At 39.0% G+C, this 18604-nt stretch overlaps 1 protein-coding gene across 3 annotated transcripts in view; it reads left to right on the forward strand.

Annotated features, from left to right (window-relative positions):
- Positions 1-8741, forward strand: part of LOC104561327 (transducin-like enhancer protein 4) — a 104463-nt gene extending 95722 nt beyond the window's left edge. For all 3 annotated transcript variants that reach the window (XM_062017556.1, XM_062017557.1, XM_062017559.1), the window contains 6 exons: positions 808-1057; positions 2143-2390; positions 3826-3973; positions 4569-4719; positions 5025-5101; positions 7091-8741. In XM_062017556.1, coding sequence (XP_061873540.1) covers positions 808-1057; positions 2143-2390; positions 3826-3973; positions 4569-4719; positions 5025-5101; positions 7091-7198 — 982 coding nt within the window. In that variant the 3' untranslated portion in view covers positions 7199-8741. The remainder of the gene's footprint in view (positions 1-807; positions 1058-2142; positions 2391-3825; positions 3974-4568; positions 4720-5024; positions 5102-7090) is intronic.
- Positions 8742-18604: the final 9863 nt, after the last annotated feature.

Raw genomic sequence — 18604 nt, forward strand, 5'->3', positions numbered from 1 at the left:
GAGCCAGCAGTGTACCCAGGTGGCCAAGAAGGCCAATGGTATCCTGACTTGTATAAGAAATAGTGTAACCAGCAGGGCTGAGGAGGTGAGTGTGCCCCCATACTCTGCACTGGCGAGGCTGCATCTCAGATATTGTGTTCACTTCTAGGCTCCTCACTACAAGAAGGACATTGAGGTGCTGGAGCATGTCCAGAGATGGACAAAAAAGCTGGTGTTGAAGGGTCTAGAGAATAAGTCTGATGAGGACTGGCTGAGGGAACTGTGAATGTTTAGCCTAGGGAAAAGAAGGCTGAAGGGAGACCTCATCACTCTCTACCACTACCTGAGAGGCAGTTGTAATGAGTTGATCTCCCAAGTAACAAATGATAGGGCAAGAGGAAATGGCTCCAAGTTGCACCAGGAGAGGTTTAGTATGGATGTTTCAAGAAATTTCTTCACTGGAAGGATTGTCAAGCCTTGAGAGAGGATGCCCAAGGAGGTGGTGGAGTTACTGTCCCTGGAGATATTTAAAAGAGATGTGGTGTAGATGTGGTGCTTAGGTATCTGGTTTAGTAGTGGACTTGGCAGTGTTAGGTTAGTGGTTATAATCAATTATATTAAAGACTTTTTCCAGCCAAAACAATTATATGATTCTATGAGATTCCATGTTAAAGTACATAAGTTTGTGCTTTGAGGACCGTATTATAGATAAACAAATATTGCAAAAGGAGCTGAGTGCACAATCTGAATGCCTACAAGGAAAACACACTTTTAATTGTGTTTTCTTAAACAGGCTTAAATGAGCCCCTGTGTTCTTTTTACCCTCAGAGCGTACTCATTTCATGTAAGTGCAGATGGTCAGATGCAGCCAGTTCCTTTCCCTCCTGATGCCCTCATCGGTCCAGGAATCCCTCGCCATGCCCGTCAAATCAACACTCTGAACCACGGGGAAGTTGTGTGTGCGGTTACCATCAGCAACCCCACGAGACACGTGTACACGGGTGGGAAGGGCTGTGTCAAAGTCTGGGATATCAGCCACCCTGGCAACAAGAGCCCTGTCTCTCAGCTGGACTGCCTGGTAGGTGAACAGCAGCATGCAAAAATGGAAGAAGATAGCAGGTTGTGTTAAGATTGAAATGATACCATTGAGGTAAAAAAACGAATGACTGGCTGAGTGCTGTCATTGATATCAAAGCTTGATATTTCACTTAAATTTTTTTTTCTTTTAGAACTGAATTTGAAGTATGTTACATATTGTACTTGTGGTTTCTCCCCCCCCCCCCCGCCCCACCCCAAGTGAATCAAAACATCTCTTATATCTTAAAATTGTATTGGTAAAGATAAAAACAGCACAACAAATAGTGCTTATAAACTTAGACATTTGTTGGCAGTCTTAAAGTTTGATATCCTATCATGCTGAAAATTGCTTGCAGCTGTATTCTCCAAGAATATTTGAAGATTGAGTCACATATTTTGTGTCTGTGTATGTGTATGAATGTATTGGTGTGTCTTAATGTGACAATTAAAAAATCCCTGAGTATTATTCACAAATTATTTGAATGTGCTAACATGATAAACCATTGTTAGCAACTCTTCTTGTGTCATTTACCAGTTTTCAGTAAGATATTGCTTCTTGTTACAGAGGCAGTAAAATGAGAACTGTGCAGCACATGTAGACATATAATGAATTGCTGTACAAGTTGCTACACAAATGAAGAAAATTGCCCAAATATTTTCCTCTGACATCTCCTAGATGGTGGCATCGAGTCTCGCTGGAGCAGAGCGGGGGGAGCATGCAGGGAATTTGGCACTCTCCCATGCCGAGAGGTTAATGTGCTGAAATAAACAGAGTATGAAAATGTAACTTTCTACACAAGCTGTTGAATACAGCTATCTGGAATTGTTTTGGGCTGGGTTTAGGTCTTTGCGTTTTGATGCTAATTAAGATTAAATATCTCTCACTACTGAATTTTGTAGATCAAGTTTAAGTACTTCCCTAATGTCATGTAATTTTCTGGCATTAATACACTTGATCATTGTCGTAAGTATAAATGGCTCATTAAAACCAGGAGGGAATACAATACTTTTATGGATTTCTGCTCTGATGTTAATGCTGTTTTCCTTTCCTCATGAGTAATCTCTTGATGGTTTCTGTCTCCACAGAACAGAGATAACTACATCCGTTCCTGCAGATTGCTCCCCGACGGCCGCACCCTGATTGTTGGTGGGGAAGCCAGCACATTATCCATTTGGGACCTGGCAGCTCCAACTCCTCGCATCAAAGCAGAGCTGACATCGTCTGCTCCAGCTTGCTATGCCCTAGCTATCAGCCCAGACTCCAAGGTCTGCTTCTCTTGCTGTAGTGATGGGAACATTGCAGTGTGGGATCTGCATAACCAGACTTTAGTAAGGTAGGTTGACAGAAGTGGATCATCAGGTTGCGAAAAATTAATTAGACTCAGCCTTACATGTTCTTCATGGAATCATAGAATGATAGGGTTGGAAGGGGCCTTTAGAGATCATCTAGTCCAACTCCCCTGCAGAAGCAGGTTGAACTAGATCAGATTGCATAGAAACATGTCCAGGCAAGTCTTGAAGACCTCCAAGGAAGGAGACTCCACAAGTCCTCCGGGCAGCCTGTGCCACTGCTCCCTCACTCTCATAGTAAAATAGTTTTTTCTTATATTTAAATGGAACTTTTTGTGTTCCAGCTTCATCCCATTACCCCTTGTCCTGCTGCTAGCTACAATAGAAAAAAGGGATGTCCCAAACTCCTGACACCCACCCTTTAGATATTTGTAAATATTAATAAGATCCTCAGTCTTCTCTTTTCTAGACTAGATGAACCTGCTTCTGCACGGAGGTTGGACTAGATGATCTCTAGAGATCCCTTCCAACTCCTACCATTCTGATTCTATGATTTCCTGCAGCCTTTCCTCATATGACAGATGTTCCAGTCCCCTGCATACATACGCTGTTTTCCCCATATTGTCAGCCTAGCTGCTTCTAGTAGTTCATCATTAGGCAATAACCATGGTAGTGCCTTACAAAAGTCTGTATAATTGTGTATAGGTTTTGAGAGTTTCGTAATTCCAGGCCTGTTCAGCAGCCCATAGCTATAATTTCCCAAGATCAGCTGATATTGACATTTTCGTAGGTTCTTTGTTTCCATACAGTACCCTGCACTCACACTCCAGTCTCTTTAGTCATTGCTGTAACAAATATGTCTTGGGTAAAGATGTGTGTAAACTACCGCATTTCAAAATTATCATCACAAATGTACAGTAAGCTAGGAGCCAGTCATACAGAGTTTCTGTGTGCACTGTGCTTTGAGTATGTTACGTGTAATATGTTAGTATTGCATATAAAGGCAGGCTTTTTCTCCCTGATGTTCCCATTTAGACCATTCCTTTTTTTTCCAACTTGGTTGACAATCTGAGATTGTTTTGAAACTGTCAGTTTTGATGATTGTGCTACGTTCCTTTGGCGGGGAGTGGGATATTTTCAGACAAAGTATGGATATTGCACAGTAAGGAGCAAAGATACCCAGAGTATCTGACTTGTACAGTGTGCTTTTTGAAGTCAGATCAGCTCTTGGCTGTCTGTCCTGCTTGTTTCATTAATTCCTCTCAAAACTCAAGTGGTCATGTCAAAGTTTGTGTTAATCTCAGATTGCTATTGGAATCTACGTTACCGTTGTCTTTAACGTCTCTGGGTCAGGGAATGAAGGAAAAAGGATGTATCTATCTATTTATCTATATATATATATAGTATATATATCTATATATACTACTGCAACTCTTTCCAGTGTGAGAGTGTGCAGTATCTGCTTTTCAATATTTTCAGGCAATTTCAGGGCCACACGGATGGAGCAAGCTGTATTGACATTTCTAATGACGGCACCAAACTATGGACAGGGGGCTTGGACAATACAGTCAGATCCTGGGATCTCAGAGAAGGCAGACAGCTACAGCAACATGACTTCACATCACAGGTTCAATCTCAGAAATTTCGACATGTTAAGAAAAATCTGTCACTGTTTTCCAAACTAAGCACTTTTGGGTTTGGGATGTTTTTTCACTTAGTATCACACCATTTTTTTGTCGATTTTTTTTCTGTTTCATTTTTTGTTGGGGTTTGATTGTTTGGATTTTGGGTTTTTTATGTGGCATCTATACATCTGTCTGTATTATGACCATTTGACTGATTAGTATTTCTCCCACGAGAGTAGCAGAGAATCCATTTTATGAAAGAATGGCCAGATTAAATTATTTCTGTGTGCAATCTCTTTCTGTTTCTGTAGATTCTTGTTGAAAAACATTTCTGAAAATATTTTTAAATGCTGTCAGATAAGCTAGGACATTAACTTTTATAGCTTGATTCAGTGCTTTACTATTACAGTTTTAATTGAGCTTCGTTTACATGGACTAATTTGTCTTGATTAGTATAGCAATTGGATTATCATGTTTTTAAAACTGTAGTATATCAAACTGTGGTTTTACATAGTGTTAGCAGTGAAGCAAGAGTCAGTTTTGAATATCTCAGGCTCATTCCTTTATTGATTGAAGCATGTGTTGTGCTAATTCCAGATCTTCTCACTGGGCTATTGTCCAACTGGTGAGTGGTTGGCAGTGGGAATGGAGAACAGCAACGTCGAAGTGCTGCATGTTACTAAGCCAGACAAGTATCAGCTGCATCTTCACGAGAGCTGTGTGTTGTCACTCAAATTTGCTCACTGTGGTAAGCAAATGTTTTTATGCCAGTGTTTTTCCTTCTGAGAAATTAATTCAAGGTTGCCTTTAAATGAAACTGGAGATATAGTTAAAAATTAGATGTTAAATTTCAGTATGTACATATTCAGAAAATTCTATATGATTGTTTATATTGTAATGGAACATTGTAGTGGAACCAGATAATAATGTGATTGTTCTTTGAAAATGTTTTCTATTAATGTGTGAGTTCATTGTTTTGATGATTAATCTATTTCTTGGGGTGGATTGTTTGAAAACAAAATGCAACAATAATATTTCGACAATCTCTTTCAGGCAAATGGTTTGTAAGCACTGGAAAAGATAATCTTCTTAATGCCTGGAGAACACCTTACGGAGCCAGTATATTCCAGGTAATAATCTCCCAAAAGCCATTTTCCACATACATTACAATGCAGTAGAGCTGCACATCTCAGGATCTGTCATTAGCTTAAGGAGTTTTAAAATGGAAATTCTTGTCGAATTACTGTGTTCCTTTAAGACTTCATCAGTAATTAAAGACGGATACACTTTTGTCCTTTCTAATTGTTTGAATAGTTTAGCCCTTACAATAAAGTAGCCCTTGAATCTGAAAGTTTTTAATACCCTTCTTTCTCACCTTCTTGTGCATATAGCTGTAATACAATACCTAAGTTGTGTTGTTAGGTGAGCAGTCACTGGAAGTCTAAAATGTGACTAAGTCAGTGAAAGTCATACTCAACGTGTATATTTTTCTTGGATGTGATGAGTAAAGTCAGTGGATTGGATGGGCAGACTCCAGAGCTGGACTATGTCCTTGTGGAGGAGCCTCATGGAGTGTAACTGGAAGTTGTAACCTTTCTATTACAGTCTTTAATCCCTCTGTGCCCAATTTTAGTGCCGCTTCAGTACCATTAAAGCAAAGTGGAATTTTTGTCATGTCCTTCTCTTCTCTCACCTACAGGTAGCTGTAGGCTTGGATTTTTTTTTTTAATTAACTGGTGTTCTCTTTTAAATGGTCAGGTCTCACCTGTACTGATACCTACCACATCTCTGCCTTTGGGGAAAGTGCAGTTTACATTGATACGTGCTGTGGTTTAATCCCCAGCCAGCAACTAATCACCACACAGCTGCTAACTCATGCACACACCCCTGCAATGATAAAAGGAGGAGAATCAGAGGGAAAAAAAACCCCAAATAATTGTTTAAGAACACTTTATGAACTAAAATGAAATAAAATATAATAATAACAATTATTATATATTTTACTAATAATAAAGAAAATAGGTAAAATCCAAGTGAAGAAAAAACAAAACTAAGTGCTGCACAGTGCAGTTGCTCATCACCCACTGACCAATGCTCAAGCACCCCTGTACCAGCTGCTAGGAAGAAAATTAACTCTGTCCCAGATGAAACCAAGACAACATAAGAAAGCTGAGGTTTGAGTTTTCTTATTGGAGGCTATTCAGTTCTGGAACCACATCCCACAGAAAGCCCAAATTGTCCTAACAGAACACTTCTCCTTTAACAGTGTTGTTAAAACTCAGTGTAGCTTTCTTAATGAGAGCTAGAGAAAGAAACTTCGTGCAGTGCAGCAGCAGTTTCTTGGCAAAAAATTTGCATGATGTGGAAGTGTTCAGTGCTTGCAGTAACAGGCAGAAAAGAATGTGGACATGTTACATAAAGAAAACATGCCGTATACCAGCAAGTAAAATGTGACAACATATACGAATCAGCTCAGAAAAGCTGGAAGAGACAGAGCTACTGCATCCTAGCATCTCCTGCCTCCTGTTCACCTGCTGCATGCTGTTGCACATTCTATTCCACTAAAGTATCTTCTCTTACTTGCATCCTCCCTGATAATGTAAGTTTCTTTGTCCACAAGTTTTTATTCTGTGTTCAGGAAATAGTGAGAAGAGGTACAGTTATTTCTGTGAAGTGTCTTTGGTTCATACCTGTAGGTGGGTAGGGCTTTGTAGTGTAGAAATCCAAAGGGATTTCTGGTTTGTGACCAAAAAAGGAAAGAAAGAGAGGATGGCTTTTCATTCATTTTTGAGCAAAAGCTAAGACATAAAATATTAATAAATGAATGCTTATTGCTTGTAAAGCTTATAGAAAGGACTGATTCTTTTTTTTGGTTGATAGAATGTCTCTGGGTCCGTAACATTCACTTCCCTTTCTGCTCTGTTGCCATAGAGCTTTAGGTGGAGGAAGTTTGGAGAAACAGTCTTGTAACAAAAGCTGCCACAATGGTACTGATATTTAAATGAGCTTTTGGTGTATTCCCTGTCTTATAAACTGTTGCAATCAATCTTCAAGCCCTTCTGTACTGAAGGATTAGAAAGACATAAATTTCTTTCTTTTTTTTCTTTTCTTTCTTTTAGTCCAAAGAATCCTCATCTGTGCTTAGCTGTGATATCTCTGTGGATGACAAATACATTGTGACTGGCTCCGGGGACAAGAAAGCTACAGTCTATGAAGTTATTTATTAGAGACAAATCCAAATGCAGGCAGAACACCTTCTCCTAGCACTTTGCTGTATATTCCTTTTTTTTTTTTCTTTCTAAACTGGGAACTTAAATGCTCATCACAGTTGTGAAATTTATTTTTACCTTCTTAACTTGCTATTGATTTGTGAATGCTCATTGAGAAGTTCTGATACCAAATTGTCAGATACCTACTTGAAAGAAGATGGAATAAGCATACTTAACAGTGAACTTGACTCTTTAATTATGTATTATAGCTGTAATGTATTTATTTTGTTTAAAGAAGGCTTTCTAACAACAAACTGACTAAATAAAGCTGACCGACCCGGCTTTAGTTTGAAAGGTGCATCGTATACTTTGTGTTTTATTTTCAGGTGGATGAATTGGGGATCCTGGAGAAGGATGTTAAGGAGATTAATTAAAATTACACTAAATAGACTTGTAGTTTCTATTTAATAAAATAAACTTTGTTATATTTTTTAGTCCTGTTCTTGGATGAGACCTCTAAGTGTTATTACAGTATAATTATTTGGTGGGAAGATGCTGTATCTTAACTATTTTAGACAGTCTTGGAAATTTAGGAAATTGCAAACTGTAGCCAGTGCTCTACATGCCTGTGATGAATGGCAAATTCAGTTCACGTCTAAATTAAACTCACTTTAAGTAAGAATGTGCTAATTTATATATTTGCAACGTTAATATAGCATCTTGTGTACAGATTTGTTCTCAATGCTTTTCTGTTGGTAAACATAAAGCATTTTGGTGTCGAGCTAGGTTTTTTAATATAAACACCTCTCTTTGTTATATTGTAGAGAGTACAATAAGTTGCCTCAAAGAGTCACCTTTGTTACTACTGGAAACTTTTGCAACGTTTCCTTGAAAATGGGGATATGTGTCTTTGGGCAATTTTTCAATTACAAGAGATTACGAAAAAATATTTGATATGTTCTTTGGAAACTGCACTGAAATAAGAATGGATGCCTACCAATATACAAACTACAAAAGCAATGACCTCCAAGGTAGGATTTTCAAGAGTACTCATTCCGACATTAAAAAAAAGGAATGGATCCTCGTTGGGATAAGGACTTGCTTTGTTCGCCAGCAGTTCAATCCAAGTCTTGGTTGGATGTCCCTAAAACGGACGCAGACTGAGCCATTGTGCAAGAGACAACGTATTATCTTTTTATGTTGTTGTTGTTGCTGTTAAACTATGATCTGTGACTTTTTTTTGAATGCTTTAAAAAAAATCTTTAAGTCTGTGGATCTGCTGATGTACAGTGCCTTTGCTGCTATGGATCAAAATCAAAAGACCTGTGTAGATAAATCTTATTGTATAAGTAGAAAATTACTTAATTTCATACTAGAAATGGATTGATGCTGCAAGTTAAAATGGACTGTTCATTGAAGTTCCAAATGTGGTAGCAAAAAATGGTGTCTTAAGTGCTTAGTGTTTGATGTCATTAACAGTTTCGTAATACTCTACATTGTAGAAAGATTTTGATACTAAACTGTGTCATTGTACATAGTTCTAATGCATTGTATTGACCACCAGTGCTTCTATAATGTTAGATTATTGTTTGTGCATTCAGACTTTTAAGCATTAAACATAAGTAACTTCTAAGATGCATTTTTCTATGACTTTTTTCCCCTCGATCCATTGTTCTTTCTGCATGTGGGAATCTAATCTGTTATATGTGCAGAACACTGTCTGCAAGGACAGCAGGCATTTGGTCACAGGGTGTGCCACCACAGGGGCCTTACAGTTTTGTCTCTGAGAGGAGATACAGAGTTTCACAAAATTTATCCAATCTAGCAAAAGCAGTGAATTTGCAGTTTCCCACCTTACCGGACTGCAGTGATTCTGAGCTCCTGGAGGCATCAGCTGCAAGACTTTGGCTGTGTCACCCAGGAGTTTGCCACCTCCTGTTTGTGTCGTTTGCTGTCTGGTACAAAGCTCTATGTTGTCCCATACACTTTGGAGAGAATGAAATGGGGTAGATGTGGAGCTCAGCAGGATGTGGGCAATGGTGTTGCACTGTAGCTTCACACCAAAGCTTAAATCCCCTTCCAAGCTTAAAAAACCTGTTTGTACCCATGGAATGGCTTCTCCTGACTACAATTGGGTTTAGATTAACAGTTTATCCCAGTTTCCGGTGAGTTAAGACACAGGATAAAGTTGAACTAGGGGAAGTTAATTTATACACAGTATTGGGGCTGAGATGGTGTGGGGACGAGTTGTGCTGCTCATAAGAGGAGAAGTGGAAAAAAAGCCCTGAGTGAAATTGGAATTAAATCTTTCTCCTGCTCTCTGAAAAGCAGCCTTGCACATGTTGGGAATTGCCAGGCATGTAAGCCTGTCCTGCTTGTGAGATACCAGTTTGTGTTGACTGTCAGTATGTTGACCCAAGCTGAGAATTTTTTTTTTGTTCTGGAAGGCTTAAGTACAGGTTATTTTCCTGTACTGCAAGCGACTGGATGATACTTGGTGATGGATGGAGGAGAGTTGTAGAGGCAAGTTTCTTTCAGAACTCTCAGTTTCCCTAGTGTTAACAGTGGAGAATTTTCCAAATGTTCCCCTTTTCCAACTGTTCCCCAAAATAATGTAAGTTTTCATTCATATTGAGGTCCTGTGCTACTGACTACAATAATGCTTCATAAAGATAAACATAGTACAGATGCATTCAGTTGTTACTCTTGCCTGAAGACACATAATTTACCTGTTACAAATATTATACTGGAGACACCTTTTATTTCCAAAGGCATTCAAAAATGTAAAAGGCTAGGGTACATTCTATTTTCTAAGAAAAGAGAAACAACCCACTTAATGTTGGCAGAGGATGTTTTATTTTTTATGTAGTAGTTCAAGCATAAGAGATTACTTAAAACCTCTAAGACAAAGCCACCTTTAAAAGGAGTAAAACATCATATACTTCTGAATTTGGACTAGAGAGAGCTTTGACAGCAAAGTAATATACTTTTAAAGCAGCCTACCATGTATCTGCTTATTAATCTTTGTGTTGGTGGCATGTAAACAGTCTAGAAATAAAATGCAGGATTACTGCAGTTAAATATGTAATCATCCTAATTTTTTTCCCCTTCGGTGCAGCTGAGAGATGGCACACAACTGCTTTCTGTTTGCCAGTTAAGCATACATAAGGTCACCTTCCTTTTTCATTCTTTAGTTTCTCATGTCACTGCAGAGCACAATTTTGGGCAAAATATGCCTCATATGTGGTCTGCATACTCCGCAAGATACAACCATTGCTTTCTTCATATTATTCTTCCTCTCTCAAATGTTGTACAGTGCAATGATACATTAGGTCTGCCATTTCTTTCAAATCTCTTTATCCTTTCTGACTGGCCAGTACAGACATGTTTGAGAGGAGCATTTTCCATCAACTAGTATTTTCTAAAACTACACAATTTTAAATTATATTTCTCCTGCTTGTTGTTATCCAAAAGAGATTTTTCTCTCCTATTTATTTTTAAACTACTCTGTTACTTGAAAAAAAAAAAAAAGTAATATGTTACCAGCTGTGATTTTCCTGTATGAGGGATTGTTACATCTGTACTGGGGTAGTTCAGATTTTATTTTTGTGTTTGTTTTAACTCTGGCAACTGAAACATATGGAAATTACATCTTCCTGAAATGTTGATGGCTGCATGAGAGAAATGGGAAGGTAGCTATGCAGGTCGATTTCCACAGAAACGCAGGTCAGATCTTTTATACAAATGAGCTCATCTGTGCTGAAGACAGCAAGGCTTACACAGCTGAAAATCTAGCTCATTGCTATAAGCATAAAGTACCTAATCGACCCATTTGGATTGGATTTTAACAGTTTGATCCTTTGAGCCTCTTCTGTTTCTCTGCTAGCATGTTCATCTGTGATCATCCCTACTGAAACCCTGGTGTGACTAGCTTCTACTCAAGGATTTAATGCTCTGAAAGAATGGGGGGGAAAAAGTGAAATAAAATATGTTTAAGATTTTATATGTGCAGGAGTCAGAAAATTCAAAGCGGTAGCTGAGGTGCAACTGTTCCTCGTTTGTGTTGACTGTGCTACGTCTTTGTGGCACGAAATTAGTAGTTAATAGAGCAATACAAAAGGTACTTCAGAACATCCAACTGTGACTACTGAGAAAAATGCCACTTTGAGTTTTTCAGAGCAAATGCACTCTGAAGAGCTCAGCCAAAGAACTATTCTTACATGGGGTATATGGGAGGAGTAGTTGTGTTCAGTACTCTGAATACTTGTTGGTATTAACGTTTTGTAATGACCAGAGTGGTATTGAAGAGGGTATGGGCTTGATGTGCAGCCAGTTCTGCTCCACATTTACATGTGCGAGTCCCCTTCTGAGGCATAGCAGGAGATGAATCCTGGAGTGGTGTGCTGTAGATCATCTCTGACAAGGTCTTAAATAATGCACCTGCCACGTCTGCTTTTGAACCAAGAGTTACTGAACATAACCCTTGAGATTTCACATTTCTTCCGGTATTTGGAGTACAGTGTTTCCACCTCATAGCAAGAAATTTTTATGTCAAAACCAATAAATGTTCTTACTCTTACCAAATGATTTTCTGTCCCGGTTACAAGGAAACAGTATTATAGTGTCTTTTTTTATTAAAAATGATGTAGTCTGAAATTTACAACATGTCCATAAACCTACCATCAAATGCAAAGAAGCTCTTCTGGGGGGTCACTTTGATTCCTGTGGTTACCTTCTAAAATGTTGTTCCAGAAATGCTTTTTTTATCTTGTTTTGAAGGGGATTAAGCTGTGATACAGCATTCTAGGCACATCAAGGGAATAACCATCTAGTAGTTATTTTTGCATCTGTGATTTGGACCAAGCCAGTTACCCCAGAATGCTAAAATGCACCTGAAGGGTAAAATCAGTAAGTACAAATATTTAAGGATTTTTAAAAAAATTCTGCTGTTCTACAGTAATTATATTGACCCAAACTGTCTTTTAGTGTCATATAAAGGTATGCATCTGTATTACACCATCTTTTCATATTCAAATAAAAGAAGAGGTGGAGGAATTTAAAGCTAATCTTTACCTTTCAATCAAATCTGTTCTTTAAAAAATACCCCAGTGCTAGTGCTTGGAGGAGTAATTGTCTTTGCTTTATCGTCATTATTCTTGAAGAATTTTATAAGAAATGTGGTGTGGAAAAATCCACAGTAATGTTATAAATGGATATAGGTGATAGGGCTGCTGTTGAAAACCAGGTTTTAGTCAGTGCTGTTGACATTACAAAGAAAAAAATATCAGTGTGATTTGGTGGACAAAGGTCTTACCTCATTTCCTGAGCAAAAACTAGATGAATTTTTTACAGTATATTTGAATGCATTTCAATGTCTTTCCAGTATGGCTTCAGGAAACTTCGAGGGATTTCAACAATTCTGTGTTGATTTTTTTTTACTGTAATTTAGGATGTTTTTGGTGCCATAAATGATGCATAGGAATGACTTGGATCCCAGGACCACAGACAGGAGTTGCCATGTGGGACAAGCTGCTCCATTTCTGATTCCAGACTCCGCTCTCTTCTGCCTTGCATGTAGAGAAATAATTTGCATGAGCTCTCTGTAAAGTGTTTTTTCTTCATGAAAGGAATTATCTAAAGGCGAGATATCTGTTAGCTAGGAATAAATTGTCACAGCTGTATTGAAATACCAGGAGACCTTTTCTGCTGGGGAAAGGTCAAGGAGGACCTCTGGGGAATCAAGTATTTCATCCCCTTACTAAGCACTGGAAATGTGCAAACAAGGCAATTGCACCACTGTGTTATAAACTCTTGTTTTTCTTCTGGAGTGGGGAGAAAAAAAATCCTAAAATATGTGGTGTGTAGGTGAGTTGTAGCACTTCTTTGTCTTTCAATGTGGCTTTAAGGTGTTAGATACAAAGTCCAACTTACATTCATTTCAGAATAAAGAGGAAACCTCTTGCGATATTAATGGTGGCATGCCTAGCCACCTTACAAAACATGGCAACATTGAAAGAATGAAGGTAGTTACTGGACTTTCTCCTCTCCAGGACATGAAGCAACTTTATACAAAACAATCTGCTCATTTGACAGTGTAGATTTGCTGTGGACATTGTTGAGACAGCAATGTGCCCTCATGGCCAAGAAAGCCAATGGTATCCTGTGATGCATTGAGTGTGGCCAGCAGGTCAAGGAAATTTATCCTCCTCTGCTCTAGTAAGGCCACACCTGGAGTACTGCATCGAGTTCTGAGCTCTCCAGTTCAAGAGACAGAGAACTTCTGGTGAGAATCCTGTGGAGGACCAAGATGAAAAAAGGACTGGAACATTTCTCTGATGAGGGCCTGTGTCTGTTGAGCCTGGAGAAATGAAGACTAAGGGCGGACCTTACCAATGCTTATAAATACATAAAGGGCAGATGTCGAGATGATGGGATGAGTTGGTTTTTTTTTTCTGTAGTGCAGTGTGACAAGACAAGGGGTAACGGGCACAAGCTGCAACATAAGAAGTTACACTTGAGCAGATGGAGAAACTTCTTTCTTCTGAGGGTGAGGGAGCCCTGGCACAAGCTGCCCAGGGAGGGTGTGGAGTCTCCTTCTCTGGAGGTTTTCAGCCCTACCTGGACACATTCCTGTGTGACCTGATTGAGGTGAACCTGCTTGAGCAGCAGTTTAGACTAGATGATCTCTAGCCATCGCTTCCAACCCCCTTCCATTCCGTGATTCTATAATCTTCTAAGCATGGACAGTGATGTCAACATTTCCTTATAAATATTTTTTTTCAAAGCAATGGTAATGTCATCTTTTCGTTTACCTATTCACACATCTTTGTATGATCAAAAAAAAAATGCCACCTCAATTGCAAATTAGCTTGTTTCATTCAGGCTTTTAAGCTATTTAGAATAGATTCTATGTCACATCAGTTTCAGGGTTTTGGGGGTTATTGTGTTACTGCTGCTATTTTTTCATTCCTTCCTCCCCTGCTGAGAACTTTCCTGAAGCTGGTGTTCAGCGCTCTATGAGATGCTTGGGGCTTGGTCTTGATCGCAGTCTTTATTCGGCAAATGGGAATGGAAAGTGTTCACATGATTTGGCTGACTGTAACAACTGCTGTGACAGCTATTACAGACTCATTTATGCCTCTTTCTTCCTCTGAGCAGTCTTAAATAAAGAGATGCTATAGCAGCAATCCTGGTCTAGCTGACCCTTCTGCTCTACCAAGTTTCACAGGTGCTCATCAGCTGGAAATGACGGAGGAGAAGGAGCTGAGAGTCCTAGCTGGGCTCAGCATACCAGTGGGGGACAGCCATGAAAAAGACAAATGGGGATTTAGGATGTGTCAGGAGAAAAATTTGCGGCAGAGATAGGGAATCACAGAATCACAGAATGGTAGGGTTTAAATGGAACACATAGAGACATCTAGTCCAATCTCCCTGCTCAAGCAAGTCTGCCTTGGTCAGGAATGTGTCCTGCCATTGTACAAGGCACTGATGAGACTGTACCTGGTATAATGGGTATAAACCTGGTCACCTGTGTCAAAATAATTTAATTGAAAGTGGGACCTACAGGGGGAAAGGACTACCAGGCAGACTGGAAAATCAAGGGAATGGAGAACATGTAAGAAAAACCTACATCTTTTTAATCTGGCAAAGTTGCAGACCAAGGCCAGATACAAATGCCATATAAAATGCTTCATGTATCTATTAATCAAGGATTAAAAGTTATTACAACTGAAAGACAGTGCTAACACAAAAAACAAGTGAGGAAAATAATGTAGCCTGGAGTTAAAGAAGCTTCTGTTAGAGCAGGGCAAACCTTGAGCAGGTTTCCAATACCGAGACTGTTCAGTTAAAGCAGGTGAAGAAGCCTATGTGATGGCATTAGAGTCCATAGCCTTTGTAGCTCTCTTGCAATCCTTCCTATGTGCTTGACCTCCATATATAAAGAATGTGTAATGGTAACAGAATGAAGGAGTGTTTATTTTGAAAAAATGTTTGGTATGAGAGGGAGAGGAGGAAGGTGGATTAGAAGAGTGAGAGAGAAGGTCTGTCAGAAAACACTCATTTGAAGTGTTTCTCTGCAGCTGAAAAACAAGCAGTTCCCCCTTGGTTAGTTTATTATTACACTGCTTATATAAAAGCAGTAGTTAAAAGGAAAACTGCATACTATTCAGACTCTAATGCAGCGTGTTCCAGCTACTTAGACTCACTGGGCTTGTACTATGTCAGCCCAGACAGATGATCTGTGTTTTTTTAAGAAAGTGTTTAGAGTTTTTTGAGCTCGGAGATACGGCAGATGCTTCCTCCACATCTGTCGCTGGTTGTGTCTGTAATGCCTGGGTTCCGTGTTGTATTCCAGGCTGCAGCTATGCAGATTGATAGCTGTAAATTGCTCAGAGTAACAGCAAGGGAAGAGAGGGAAGATGATTTCAGCTGCACAAGAGGGAGGCAAGATGATTACAGCTTGGTGTAGTCAGTTTTACTGGCTGCTACTGTGCAGTGCTGTGAGAGGTGTGGCTAGATGACAAGGATGTTTGAGGATCCCTTCAGTTACCATGTCAGGAAGAGTAGGAAAAAATGATGTTAAAACCAAAATTGTTCCATGTGAAGCACAGGCAGCCTTCTCACACCCAGCTAAATTTTACGAGCCTTGTATTCTAAATCAGGCATTTCTCAATGCCTAGCTAAAGGAAAATTTCTGATCCTGCCACAAGTATACTTTGTATGTTTCAGCATGGGCAAATCTGAAGCTGGAAGAATGTGAACATGCATGTACTGGCTTGATGGATCACTGTGCAAGTTGTTTCACATCAACTGTCCCTCCCTCCTCTCCCCCCTCCTTCTTTCCTCCCTCCCTCCCTCCTTTCCTTCCCTCCCTCCCTCCTTCATCTTCCTCTCTTTTTTTTTTTTTTCTTTCTTTCTTTACTTTTAAAATACATTCTTTTCTAAAGATGAACATCAGTCCACAAGGGAAATTGTTGTCAGCCATCTTGCATAGCTTTTCAAAGATCTTTTGTAATATACCAATGTACAATGTTAACAACATGATAAAACTGTAAACTGTATTTTGTGTGGCTTCACACCAGTTTCAGGTAATTATAAAAAACAATCTGGTTCGATTCAAGTTAGCTGCCTGGAATGACACCCAACTGGAATGCAGCAGGTTGGTAGGGCAACACCCAGTAGAAACCAAACAAGCAGATGGCCGCAATTTCTTATGTAGAAAATAGTCATGAGTCTGCACCTAAAAGTATTGGGTTTATATGAAGGGGGCTGCAATGTTGGCCCCTATAAGCAGTTCTTGATACTTCACCTAGCTCTGGCCTGGCTGGGCCTATATTGTCTCAGTGAGTCTTTCAGGAAAGTAATTTAGTCTTTTATATCACTTCCTGATAATCTGTTTTGGTTTAAAAGAAAAAAGTTTTATATAGGCCCTTCAGCTTCTTGGGACAGCTCTGTATTTTGTCCAACCAGAGCCTCCAATCAGTTTGGCAATTTCTGGGTTTTCTGTATTTGCAGCTCAACAAAAAGTACAAATCTTTTAATTATTGTGAGGTTTGTTTTTGTAGGGACTGGCATAACTGAACAACATAGTGTAAAGGAATTAATTCCTTTAAAAACGTTACTGAATTTGTTCAAAAATGATGGGGTTGAAGGTGAAGGAAAACATTTCATTTTTCTGCCTTTTACCCCATATGTCTGTCTGGCTCTAGCCCAGCGTTGGATTGTGGCAAAGTATTCTTTAGGGGAAAAAAATGTGTTCATGTTCTAGATTATCTTTTCAAGCCATGCAATCACAGTGTTTATGTTCCACAGTCCTATTAACTAGCCCAACTGGATAGATATTTGTCCTTCTATTATTGGTTTTTTGCTTCATTTTGCAAATTTTCCTTAATAAAGGAAAGATTTTATGTCCAAAGGAAGGCAACAAAGATGTTGAATAGAAGGCACCACTTAGGATGACTGGCTGAGGATGCTAGATTTGTTCACCTCATTGAAAGATGGCCTCATTACTGTCTACAACTTTTTTGTGAGGAGGAGGAAAGTGGGATATACTGATCTGTCTGTTGTCTGATGATAGGACATGAGAGAATGGCTTAAAGCTCATCAGGGAAAGTGCATATTGTGTATTAGGAAAAGGTTTTTCACTGAGAGGGTGGTCAAGCCCTGGTGGAAGCCCCAAGCTTGTGTGTGTGCATGTTTGCTCAAGAATTTTTTGGACAATACTCTTAAATACATGTTTTAACTTTTAGATTGTCCTATATGGAGTCAGGAGTTGAAGATTATGATCCTTGTTAAGTCCCTTCTATTCCAGGATATTCTATGGTTCTCTGATTCTAAATTACAGCCAAATAAAAACCCCCAAACACAATAAAAGTATCTCTGAGAAAGCCTCATGGCTTCATGGAAAATCTCACACAATTTGTATTAATTCACTTTTTAAAATTGAAGTTTATTTTTCAGACAGATTTTCATCTGAAAGCTTTCTCACAATCAAAGATCAGTGTCTGCATGAGAGCACCCTGGCCATGACCATAGGTGAAGAGGGCAGCTCTCATTCAGTCTCCTGCTCTGTTGAATTGAGAGCTTGTGCACTGGCTATTACAAACATTGCAAGCTATTGACCCCTGCCATCAAATACATGTCAGTATCTTTGTGTCTTTTGTCTGTCTTGTTTCCTAGGTTGCAGCTTCTTTGGATGTGAGAAGAGAACTTCAGTGCAGTGCCTGGGCCTCTCTGAGCTCTTTGTGCTTTATCAGAACACAAACTAGAGATCTGGACTGAGCCATGGGCCTAAAGATCCATCTGAACTAACTGCCAATTAAATAATTAAACTTTCACATCAATTGCTTATAGTAGGTCTAAGGGTCTTTTGTTTTCCTTATGGGTCAGGAGATATAATATCAACTCCTACAATACTATTCCGGCCAAGCTAGAAGAGCTTAAAAACATGTTTGATGTTGCTTTCTGCTATATTACATATAACTACAACTACAACTTCAGTTAGAGTATGGGATGACTCCAAATATTCTGATAATATCTTCCATTGGAACCTATGGAAATTTTTCTCTGAAATCACTTCAACTTAGCTTTTATCCCTTATTAATATATAGTTCATAAATATGTTTCTTTATGAGAGACTTTGATATCTACGAATAAAAAGTGGGAAGCGTAACTATTATCTTTTACTTAGGGATTCATTTGTAAACTATGCATTTTTTTTTCTGGGAATGACTACATAAAGGACAGAAACATATTTTTAACACACCTGCTTCAGAAAACTCAAGATAAAAAGACAGGCTGGTGTGAAAACCTGACATATCTGTAGATATCCCAGAATACACTGACACATTGTGTCTCATTATGCAGAGATAATGATGAAGTGAGGTACCTCCCTGAGAGACATCATAATGTCTGTCAGTTGAT

This window comes from Colius striatus, chromosome Z (genome assembly GCF_028858725.1).
Source record: "Colius striatus isolate bColStr4 chromosome Z, bColStr4.1.hap1, whole genome shotgun sequence".
NCBI classification, from domain to species: Eukaryota; Metazoa; Chordata; class Aves; order Coliiformes; family Coliidae; genus Colius; species Colius striatus.